We start from the raw sequence: 12,031 nt of genomic DNA, 5'->3' as shown, positions 1-12,031 counted from the left end.
GAATAGAAGAGCAAAATTCAGTAACAATGTTTATGCAAAATGGTGTACCCCACTGGTTCTTAACCTTGGGTTACTCAGGAGTTTTGGACTGCAACTCCCAGAAGCCTTCACCACCAACTGTGCTGGCTGGAGTTTCTGGGAGTTGCAGTTCAAAAACATCAGAGTAACAAAGGTTAAGAACCACTGGTGTACCCTAACCTTCCAAACAAATCTGCATCTTCTTCTTGAATGTGTCTTTCAGAAATTCTGGCCCCTTTCACTGGTAAGGCTCCCTCTTGTGGTTTTGAGCCTTTTTGATTTTCTTGCCGTAAATTACAATGCATTAAATCACCAGATTGTTTATCTTTTATCTAGACTTTTACACAGATTAATTCCTTCCCTGGAATGTGAAATCATGCTTGCTTTTATAAACAGTATGGAATTGAGTTTTAAAATCCAAGAAGTTCAACAAAGCTTAGGGAGTAAAAGGAGAAGAATTACTATTATAAAAAGAACTGAAAAATAAGAAATGTATAAAAATACACATAGTCATCTTCAGGATTTTTAATATCTGAAAATGTTTAGAGTGTATACTCCATTTCTGCTTTATATTCAGTTTTTTTGGAAAAGTTACTTTTAAAAATCTTGATTAGGTTGACTTATGCAAAAATGGTATTTTGTGACAACTTCATCCACAATGAAAGGCATTTTACAAGAGTGTTCACAATACCTTCTCAAAATTTGTAGTGTTTCTAACTAAGTTTCAGTTTTGTACCTGATTGAAATATATCAGGAAAATTAGTGTCATCCTGGGGTGGATTGTTGTTGTTTAGTCATTAAGTTGTGTCCGACTCTTCATGACCCCATGAACCAGAGCACTTCAGGATCTCCTGTTTTCCACTGCCTCGGAGTTCGGTCAAATTCATGTTGGTAGCTTTGATGACACTGTCCAACCATCTCGTCCTCTTGTCCCCTTCTCCTCTTGCCTTCACACTTTCCCAACATCAGGGTCTTTTCCAGGGAGTCGTCTCTTCTCATGAGATGGCCAAAGTATTGGAGCCTCAGCTTCAGGATGCCTCCATATCTTTCCCTTCTGTTTGCCATGTGGTGATGGGATCAGTGGCCATGATCTTGGTTTTTGGATGTTGAGCTTCAGACCATTTTTTGCGCTCTCCTCTTTCACCTTCATTAAGAGGTTCTTTAATTCCTCCTCACTTTCTGCCATCAGAGCAGTAAAAATCTGCATATCTGAAGTTGTTGATATTTTTTCCGGCTTAGGATTCCTCCAGTCCAGCCTTTCACATGATGTAGTCTGCATATAAGTTAAATAAGCTGGGGGCAAATATATAGCCTTATTGTACTCCTTTCCCAATTTTGAACCAATCAAAGTTTATCCAGTTTTAACTGTTGATTCCTGTCACACATACAGGTTTCTCAGGAGATAAATAAGGTGATCAGTCACTCCCACTTCTTTAAGTACTTGCCATAGTTTGCTGTGGTCCACACAGTCAAAAGCTTTTGTGTAGTCAGTGAAGCAGAAGTAAATGTTTTTCTGGAACTCTCTGGCTTTCTGCATAATCCAGCACATGTTAGCAGTTTGGTCTCTAGTTCCTCTGCCCCTTAGAAGTCCAGCTTGTACTTCTGGGAGTTCTCAGTCCACGTACTACTGAAGCCTACCTTGTAGGATTTTGAGCATAACCTTGCTAGCGTGTGAAATGAGTGCAGTTGTATGGTAGTTGGAGCATTCTTTGGCTCTGCCCTTCTTTGGATTGGGATGTAGAGTGATCTTTGCCAATCCTCTGGCCACTGCTGAGTTTTCCAAACTTGCTGGCATATTGAGTGTAGCACCTTAACAGTGTTATCTTGTAAGATTTTAAATAGTTCCTCTGGCCTTGTTGCTAGCTATACTTTCTAAGGCCCACTTGACTTCTCTCTCCACGATGTCTGGCTTAAGGTCAGCAGCCACACTATCTGGATTGTCCGGGACATCCAAATCTTTCTGGTATAATTCCTCTGTGTATTCTTGCAACATCTTCTTGATGTCTTCTGCTTCTGTGAGGTCCCTACCATTTTTGTCCATCTTTGCCCAAAAGTTCCTTTAATGTCTCCAATTTTCTTGAACGGATCTCTGTTTTTTCCCTTTCTATTATTTTCTTCTATTTCCTTGCACTGTTTGTTTAAGAAGGTCCTCTTTTCTCTCCTTGCTATTCTTTGGAAATCTGCATTCTATTTTCTGTAACTTTCCCTATCTCCCTTGCATTTTGTTTCCCTTCTCTTCTCTGTTATTTGTAATGCCTTGTTGGACAGCCACTTTGCTTTTTGCGTTTCTTTTTCTTTCGGATGGTTTTTGTTGCTGCCTCCTGTACAGTGTTAAGAGCCTCCATCCATAGTTCTTCCGGCACTCTGTCCACCAAATCTAGTTCCTTAAATCTGTTCTTCACTTCCACTGTGTATTCAGAAGAGATTTGGTTTAGATTATACCTGACTAGCCCAATGGTTTTTCTTACTTTCTTCAGTTTAATCTTCAGTTTTGCTATAAGAAGTTAATGATCAGAGCCACAATCAACTCCAGATCTTCTTTTTGCTGACTGTAGAGCTTCTCCATTTGGCTGCAGAGAACATAATCAATCTGATTTTGGTATTGCCCATCTGGTGATGTCCATGTGTAGAATCACGTCTTGTGTTGTTGGAAAAGAGTGTTTGTGATGACCAGCTTGTTCTCTTGACAAAACCCTGTTACACTTTGCCCTGCTTCGTTTTGAATTCCAAGGCCAAACTTCCCTGTTGTTCCTTTTATCTATTGACTCCCTATTTTAACATTCCAATCCCCTAGAATGAGAAGAACATCTTTTTTTGGTGTCAGTTCTAGAAGCTGTTGTAAGTCTTCATAAAATTGTTCAGTTTCAGTCTCCTCAGCAATGGAGGTTGGTGCATAAACTTGGATTACTGTGATGTTGAAGGGTCTGCCTTGGATTCGTATTGAAATCATTCTATCATTTTGAATTGTATCCCAGTACAGCTTTTCCTACTCTTTTGTTGACTATAAGGGCTACTCCATTTCTTCTATGGGATCCTTGCCCACAATAGTAGATATGTTAATCGTCTGAATTGAATTCGCCCATTCCTGTCCATTTTAGTTCACTGACGCCCAGGATGTCAATGTTTATTCTTGCCATCTCCTATTTGACAACATCCAGCTTCCCAAGGTTCATAGATCTTGCATTCCATGTTCCTACGCAGTATTTTTCTTTGCCGCATCGGACTTTCCTTTCACTTCCAGGCGCATCTGGAGCTGATCGTCCTTTTGGCTTGGCCCAACCACTTCATTAGCTCTGGAACTACTTGTCCTTGTCCTCTGTTCTTCCTCAGTAGCATGTTGGATACCTTCTGACCTGAGGGGCTCATCTTCCAGCGTCATATCTTTTAGCCTTTTGTTTCTGTCCATGGAGTTTTGTTGGTGAAGATACTGGAGTGGCTTGCCAGTTCCTGCTCCAGGTGGATCGTGTTTAGTCCAAACTCTCCAGTATGTCCTGTCCATCTTGGGTGTCCCTGCACGGCATAGCCCATAGCTTCTCTGAATTACTCAAGCCCCTTCGCCATGAGAAGGCAGCTCAGGGCTCAGGGTGGATGGAGTTGACTAAAAAAACAGGATTGGATTCAATACTCACTTAATGATAAGTCTTAACTGTTGGAGCTATTCTGTAGTGGCTTAAACAGTGGCCCAGTTCTCTCAGCCAGCTTGCCCAGGAAGGCTTCTTAGTTATCAGAGTATAAGAGTTATCATCTTCTGATTCTAGGTTAGGTTTCTTCAGAAATACTCCAGTTATAACTTCTTTCAAGGGCACTTGGGTCATTTTTCTTTCTGAAGGTATTGTGTGCCCTCTCCTAAATCCTTAGCATTCATCCTTCTCCTACTAGATTATTTAATGAGACAAAGAGGGGCAAGGATTGAGTTTACAGGTTGTCAGTCCACATCATCTGTCTCAGTGGAATGAACTTGTATCAGCAGTTTTCCATCTTTAAGTCATCCCCTACCCCATTTTACAGTTTCCAAAGGCTTCCCAGGATGAAGGAGATCCATAGGTATCTCCAGAGCCTGGGGGTGGATAGATAGCTTTAAATTTCCAGTAGCTGATGAGGTCACTCGAGATTGGCAACAGAATTTAAGCCAACAGGATTCTAGACATTGAATTGTATAAATAAGTGAACAACTATGAGATAGATTATGCAGAATTTTGACAGGTAATCACTGTCTTATGCTGCCTAGCATTTCTGATAAAGAAGATAAGAGATTAATTCTGAGAAATTGTGCTTAATCCTCTAGATAATTTCATCAAAAGAATTTGACATATTCCAAAAGCAGTAATTGATTTAATTTCCATTTTTGATCTGTCTCAACTGATGTATGTTAGACTCTGCCCCAAAACTTATCAGCAACAGCTAGAAATGTCACTTCACCCAGCTTTTGTAGCTGGCTAAATACTGTGAGCAGCAGAATATCCCCATCTTTGTTTTTTAATTGAATGAAAAATTTTGGTGAATGGTGAAAGGGAAGGGGAAAATTAATTACATCTAGTAGTTTTTTGGTACCAATCACATCAGCTGGTATTTACATTTATTTTCAAATGTTGCTTTAAAAATATTTTTAGTAACCCCATAGAAATCAAGGCGGCTTTTATTTATTTATTTATTGAATTTATATGCCACTCACTCTACCCAGAAGTCTCTGGGCTTTCTAAAGTTAATAGGCAAGTTTTGATACAGCTAATAATGAGCATTAATAGAATATTCTTGCATTCATATAGGGACGAACTTCTGTAAAATGTGATTTTTTACACATGGACAGGAAAAACTTGCACATTGAAATATGGCAACTCTATTACATATAACTATGAAATCGCATAGTTTACTTAACAAGCATTCTTAATTTTGTAAATCAGCTTATTTTTAAAGATAGCTATTGAGAGGTATAAGATTGGCTGAATAGCTCGGAAAGTTAGGTATTTGGCTGTAGAGTCAGAGGTTCACTTTCCCACTGTGCCTTGGGCAAGCTCTACAGTGCCAGGATGGCTCCAGAAGAAGGGATAGTAAATCACTTCTGAGTATTCTTTGCCTAGAAAACCCTGAAAAAGGTTGCCATAAGACAGAATTCCTTCCTTCTATATAATTGTAATTATAAAATAATTACTCAAGAGGTGGTGAGTGCTCCAATACTGGAGGCATTCAAGAGAAATGTAGACAGCCGTCTGGCAGATACCTTTTGATTTGTATTCCTGTAGTGGGTTGGACTAGATGACCTTATAGGTCTTCCAGTTTCATTACTCTGTGATTCTAATAGGTGTGATTCTGCCTATTGTATGATGTATGTTATTATAAAATTTTGACATTGAAAAGTCTTATCTCTTGATTTCTAGACAGATGCCAGCAGTAAAGCTATATTTTCAAAAGTGATGGTGATAACAAGTAAGTTTTAAAAATGTTTTTAAGCATAATACTTGAGCAGACTCTGGTTCCTCATTCATATTTTAGACTAATTCAAGTATTTCTTGACTTTAAAAAAACATCCAATAGTGACTTTGAAATGAATGAGCAAGTTATATGAAGTAATAGAAATACTGTTATATGTCAGTGCTTAACCACTGGTTGTTGCGACAGCTGGAAATTGGAGGTATAATATTTTTTCAGGGTTTATGTATTAGTTGCCATATTTTTCAGTGTATAAACACCCTACCCACTTTCTAACCCACAATTTCTTTCTTCACAAGCAAGTGGAAGGGGGAGGCAGGGATCAAAGCACTTTGATGATTCCTGCTTTCCTCCTCCACTTTCTTGTGAGGAAAGTGCATTCCCCTGCATTTTCTTCACAAGAAAGTGGAGGGGGAAAGCAGGAATCATCAAAACACTTTGATCCCTGCCTCCTGCCCCCCCTGCTTGTGAAGAAAGTAGAGGGGGACAGCAGGGATCAAAGCACTTTGGTCCCTCCCCCCTATGGAAAAATATGGCAGTTTGCGCAGAATCTATAAAAGATGCAATCCAACACAGTTTTCAGACATGAGTGTTAGGAATAATGCCACCCCTTCTGAGAAGTTCTTTCTAGATAACAGCATGATTTGTATTATGCATTCATCTCCTGGAGTCTTCTTGTTTAATAGCAAGAAATACAGGCATTCAAGATAGTGGGTATTGTTTGCTTACAGGCATATGTGCTGGAAAGGACTAAGGAATCTTATTGATAATGTCTTGTTTTCAAGTTTATGAATTGGAATTATATCCTAAAATTGGAGCAAGACATTCGTAAAGGAAGGAGGCACACAAACTGAAGCCTCCTGTAGCTTTGAAAAGTCCTTTGGACAGCTGGATGACACCTCTGAACAGCATAGGATGTGGTACAGAGGAAAGCAACAGAAATGAAAAATAATCCAAAATAGAGTTAAAAGCCTCTTCCTGAATGTCTTCTTCCACCACTATCCGTGCTGTTCAGAATAGTCCACAACCCTTTAAAAAGGATTTTCCGGGAACAGGAGACAACAAGGAAAACCTTATTTTGCAATATATCCTGATGGTTTTAAGTACATTATCCAACACATAGATTTTGCTTGTTTATTACATCCCCTACATTTTTTGTAGGCAGAGGTACTTCTGAAATTTAGTATACCTGAAATTCTCCTTGGATTGGGATTTATTTATTTTTACTTGTAGTCTTGTCTAGTGAGTACCATTATTACTGGTCTTCTATGATTTACTACAGTTCTTTCCACAAACTGCTGCGCATCAAGTAGTTTGCTGCAGCTTTTAGTCTTTGTCTTTGTGATTTTTTTTCTCGTTTTTGTCTCACACATCAAATTATGTGTGTATGTGTGATGAAATACACAACAAAAAAGAATATGTGCATTGATATGGGATGGGGTGAAAAAAACTGACAGAAAGAATCTAGAAGGTGTGCAAACTAGCTGAGTTAATATTAGCTGTATCCCAAAATTATTATTAGTATTTAAACTTAGAGTTCTCCAACTTTAAAACAGAATGCAGTTTTAAAGAATGCAGCACAGAGTTAACACTGAACTGTCATGAGATGAACCTGGTAAAATCCTGTCACCCCGGGTTAAAATTAATACTAGCAACGTAAATGAGATTTTTGAATTGGACCTTTGAAATTGGTTTTCTGATTAGTCTTTGCAATAGCGAATGAATCTCTTTATTCCTTTAAAGGAAACTTGCCAGATCCTGGCAAAGCGCAGGATTTTATGAAGAAATTCACTCAAGTTTTGGAAGATGATGACAAAATAAGGCATCAGCTGGAAATGCTTGTTAGCCCTACTTGTTCTTGCAAACAAGCTGAAGGTTGTGTGGTAAGGATAGATAGTAAAATATATTTAGTTTTAGTTATTGAGTTGTTTGTCTCTGTTAATATGTTTATAATAAATATTGCAGCGAGAAATTACAAAGAAGTTAGGCAATCCCAAGCAGCCTACAAATCCATTCCTGGAAATGATAAAGTTCCTTCTGGAGAGAATAGCCCCTGTGCACATTGATACTGAATCTATCAGGTATTATCTTTTCATTAACCTTGTGTGTGAACTACAGTGATAATTTTTAAAAAGTTCAGTTTTGCTGACAATGCTTAGCCTTTTCTTTTTCTGGCGTCTATATTCTCAGTGATTAAAATTGCCAAAATCAACATTCTGTTTTTAGAGGGAGAAGTGCATTTTTGCAGTTTTAGGGATGGGGCCCAAGCATACTCACAGTACTTCATTGCAGAGCAGTGCTGATGAAGGCACCTCTCTTTTTAAAATTGGATCTTGTATTTTGCCTTCAACATTTTTGGTGGTAGCAACAGTAAGGAGTTCTTTTGTGCGGCTGATGGTCATCATTTTCTCATCCTAATCTTGGAGTTCCAATACTAGATTTTGAGAAAGGGGGAATAATGGTTACCCAAAGAATTTCGCTTTTGCTGCTAATATACATTTTGAGGCAAGAAAATTAACTTTTTGGTAGGGTGTGCATTCTGTGGTAGAAAATGGAAGTCGATTCTTTCAGAAATAAGCACTGTTTTACACCAAATAGTCAGTGCTCTGGGTTTTTTATTTGGGATGTTTGTGTAGCTGTACATCTGTGAAAAAATGAAAAAGTTGAACATTGGAACAGCTGTAGATTAGTGTACACCTAATTGTTAAGGAGGAAGAAAATTGTCCCTTTAAAGCATATCATGTGAGTAGCTAAGGTGAAAAAAATTATGTGTTGATTCGTAATTAGAAGTGTGATGCTTGGCAACGTTAACAGTATTGCACATGAGGTCACTGAGCTATTTAACAGTTGTTGATTTTGATCTCTTCTTTTGTTAGTGCCCTTATAAAACAAGTGAACAAGTCTATAGATGGAACAGCAGATGATGAAGATGAAGGTGTACCTACTGATCAGGCAATTAGGGCAGGTCTTGAATTGCTTAAGGTAAATATTTTTTTTCTACTTAAGAACTACTATTCTCATAACAGTTTTTCTGAGACCAATCTTATAATGGTTTAAACCAGGGGTTCCCAAACTGGGTGCTGTGGCTCCAGAGGGTGCTGTTAATCCCAGGCAGGGGCGCCGCAGCTGTTCATATGAACAGCTCTTCAGTAGCCTTCATAGCTCTATGAACAGCTCCTCTTGCTTCTGTAGCTCTATGTCTGTCGGAAAGAGGAAGTGGAGGCTGTGTACATGCCTTTTATTTCCCATCTCTATGGTCCCCAGTGGAAGTTCTAGCTGGGTAGCCGCGAGAGTTTCCTGTCTGAGGACCTGGAAGGAGGTGGGTCCTTGGGGAGAAGTGGGAGGGGAAGAGATGGCAGTTGAGGACAGGTTATTTTGGAGATCCCTTATTCATAGGGTCACCATAAGTCAGAGGCAACCTGGGGTCAAAGAGGGTGGGCTTCAGAACTCACGGCCTGCCACCCCCACTTCTTCCTTTCTCTGTAGTAGGGTATCCCCCTTCTGGTCAGACAGAGGGATTGATCCCAGAAGAGGAAGAAGCACCAGCGGCACCTCCCCCCTTCTCACTGGTTATGAGTGCTTGGTCTACAGAGAGGTTAGAACTCTCTTCAGAACTGGAGATGCAATGCCTTAAGCGCTTTTGGAGCGGCTCCATCTCATGTCCGCCATGGAGGAATATGGGAAGGGGGCGTAGAGTGAAGAATTTGTTGTTTAGTTGTTAAGTCGTGTCCAACTCTTTGTGACCCCATGGACCAAAGCATGCCAGGCCCTCCTGTCTTCCACTGCCTCCTGGAGTTTGGTCAAATTCATGTTGGTACCTTACAAAGTGAAGAAACGACTCCCCGAATCAGAGCGAGACAGCCTCCTGACCCTGCAAGCGGGCTGAATAGCCAGGAAGGGCTGTGGGTGGGGTCCACGTGGGGTCCCGAGTCTCTAGTCGAATCCGGGAATACGTACTCTTCTCCCAGGCTCTGCCCCCCAGCTCAGTCCCTCTTGAAGGCTTTCTCCCTTAGTCACTCACACACAAGCAAAATGGCAGCCTTCTTCTTCATTCTCTCGATTCCTCAGAGGGAAACGAAGCCACGGCCAGAAATGAGCCAAGAGAAAAAGGGGCATGGCTTAAAGGGAAAGGCGGGATCTCGGGCAACTCACACACATAGTGGGATGCGGAGGGCCCAACAGTGGGGGAGAAACTGAGGCAGGGTCGGTGCTGTCCCAAGACTAGATTAGCCACTAGTCAGATGGCTCGTGTGCCCACAGAGAGGGCTCTGCATGCCACCTGCCGCATGTGTGCCATAGGTTCTTCTTTGTGGTCTCTGTGAATGCACACTAATGGGTTAATCTGCACCTGCGCAGAGCAGCCTTGGGATTTTCCAGAGCTCGAGCACATGGTGCCAGGACCTCTCACACGCTGCCTTTAACCCCACCCTTGGCACCGGGTGCCTCAGTTCCCTTCTTGCCGCCACTGCAGCAGCACCTAGTTAGGAACTTCTGTGCCTCGTTCTATGTTTACCTTACCTTACTATTGGACCTCCGTGGCTTCTGTCGGATTGTTCAACATTTCTTCTTCTTTGTGAGTTGTAAAAAGAATAAAAACAGGCTGTTAGTTGGTGTTAGAGGAGCTATAATGATTGTTTATGGCCACTCTGGGCCTCTTTAAGAGGTGTGAGTTCTGCCCTAACAAGATTGCCCTTTCCTATGGTCACTCTCGTTGTTTGTCTTGGCATAGAACACCAGCCATCCCTGAGTGGAGTTTGTAAAAACTTTACTAAACCGGCCCTTAAGTTGAGGCTCCAACGCCTCTGCTTCTTTTTGTGGGAAATGTCCTTATTTTCAATCTAAGGAACCCCCATGGAATCGTGTCAGGTGGATCGGCATTCTCCAGTTTCTGGCTCTCTGCAGTTTTCTAAGACCACAAAGTCTCCTAAAATGGTATCTAAGCCCCAGACATCTTTGGGCTCAAGGTCGACAGCTACGGTATCGACACCAAAGCCTCCTTCGGTATTGGCCCTGAAGAAGACTCAGAAACCTGGTCGTTTGTCTGAGACAACTGTGCAGCCAGCACAGGCACCAGATGCTTCCTGACAACAACCGGTATGTTTAAACATACCGTTGGGGGACGAGGAGGGTCTGCCTCCGATGCTGGAGGCCTTGCCATCCCCATGTGTCAGTTATTCACTTGACTGGGGAACACCTCGGTCGAGGTCACTCAGTTGGCACAGGCTAGCCCAAGGATGTCTCCAGGCTTGATCGCTGAACCTGTCTCCATCTCACTGCTGGATTCTGTGCCTGGGGATGTGCCTAGGAAGAGAACTCATAAATCCTGGCATCTTGAGCTGCTGGTCAAGCCTGAGCCTCCTCAGCATCGACTGGTTCTCGAGCGAGATTACCGGGATTACAGGAGACTGCATCATTATGATCGCCCACCATATTTTGACCCCAATGACTTCGACCTCAACCCGCACTCTTAATAAGAGATCCTATAGGTTTGACCCATATTATCGGTGTCACTATTACCCTCAGTATTCACCCTCATTGTCACCTTCTCCCCCTCAGTATCGGCGGGGCTAGGCTCACCTTACAGAACTTCAGGGCGATTTCTACCTTCCACCACCACACCCCCTTAAGAGGCATTTACCTCCAGAGTATGCTCCCACGGTCGAGGTGAAGTGTGTTTACTGACCGCTATCGGGCTCTGGAAGCATGCAGGCGGCCCCAGAGTGCCTTCAGTCTTCAGTTTAGCCTTACACCTATTGCCTGCCACCTGGTCGGGAAGACTATTCTCCATCTCTTGACCGTGTTCCTCTGGACTTGGCTTTATAGGCTCTGGAGGAAGAGGAAGATTCACCCCCAAATATCCCACACCAGGCCCTGAGGTTTCAGGGAATCACCCCCCTCCCCGTCTCAGGATTATACCTTGTACTCCCAACTCATTCTTTGCATTGCGAAGATGTTGGATTTAGTTGTAGAGCAACTGACAGCTTGAAATGTAGACAAGGTATAAGGGGATATAACTCACAACCAGACCCTGCCTCTTTAGCTGTGTTTTTATACTGTCCTTATTAGACCTTATGAGGGAGTCATGGGTCAAGCCTTTTGTGCGCTGTGCAGCGGCGGACGGTTTTACGGAAATGAGGCACCTGGTGCCGGGGCCAAGGTTAAAGGCAGCATGTGGGAGGTTCCGGCACCATGTGCCCGAGCCCTGGAAAGCTCCGAGGCTGTTCTGCACAGGCGCAGATTAACCTATTGGTGTGAATTCTCAGATGGCCACAAAGAAGAACTAGAGTTACAGGTAAGTAACCTCTTTTTCACCATCATTGCCCTAGAATAACTTTTACCTGCAAATTGCATCCCTGAAAGTCTATGTGGTATGCACATAGCCTCATTGACTTAAAATAGGCTTAAAATAGGCTGGGGGATGCAGTTACATTTATTCTTATGGAGGGCACAGCTTGAGAATTTGGAGGATTTTTTTTGATAGAGTTCAGAATGATAGAAGTAAATTGAATTATATACAAGTTAGAGCTCAAGAGTTTTGTCTGAGTTGGCTAGTGGAGTGATGTGGTAGAACCCTTGGATGGTTCTG

The 12,031-nt window shown here is 41.9% G+C and overlaps 1 protein-coding gene across 4 annotated transcripts in view; it reads left to right on the top strand.

The window, feature by feature from the left end:
• Positions 1–12,031, top strand: part of PDS5B (PDS5 cohesin associated factor B) — a 101,251-nt gene that overhangs the window by 56,177 nt on the left and 33,043 nt on the right. For all 4 annotated transcript variants that reach the window (XR_013543352.1, XM_078389985.1, XM_020788547.3 and 1 more), the window contains exons 15-18: positions 5,394–5,442; positions 7,189–7,328; positions 7,411–7,526; positions 8,322–8,427. Coding sequence is in view for 3 of the 4 variants with exons in the window: in XM_078389985.1 (XP_078246111.1) it covers positions 5,394–5,442; positions 7,189–7,328; positions 7,411–7,526; positions 8,322–8,427 (411 nt within the window). In the remaining variant the exon portion in view is untranslated. The remainder of the gene's footprint in view (positions 1–5,393; positions 5,443–7,188; positions 7,329–7,410; positions 7,527–8,321; positions 8,428–12,031) is intronic.

The sequence above is a fragment of the Pogona vitticeps genome, chromosome 3 (genome assembly GCF_051106095.1).
Source record: "Pogona vitticeps strain Pit_001003342236 chromosome 3, PviZW2.1, whole genome shotgun sequence".
Taxonomy (NCBI): domain Eukaryota; kingdom Metazoa; phylum Chordata; class Lepidosauria; order Squamata; family Agamidae; genus Pogona; species Pogona vitticeps.
Note: the sequence above shows the minus strand (reverse complement) of the source record. Positions and strands in the feature narration are given on the sequence as shown.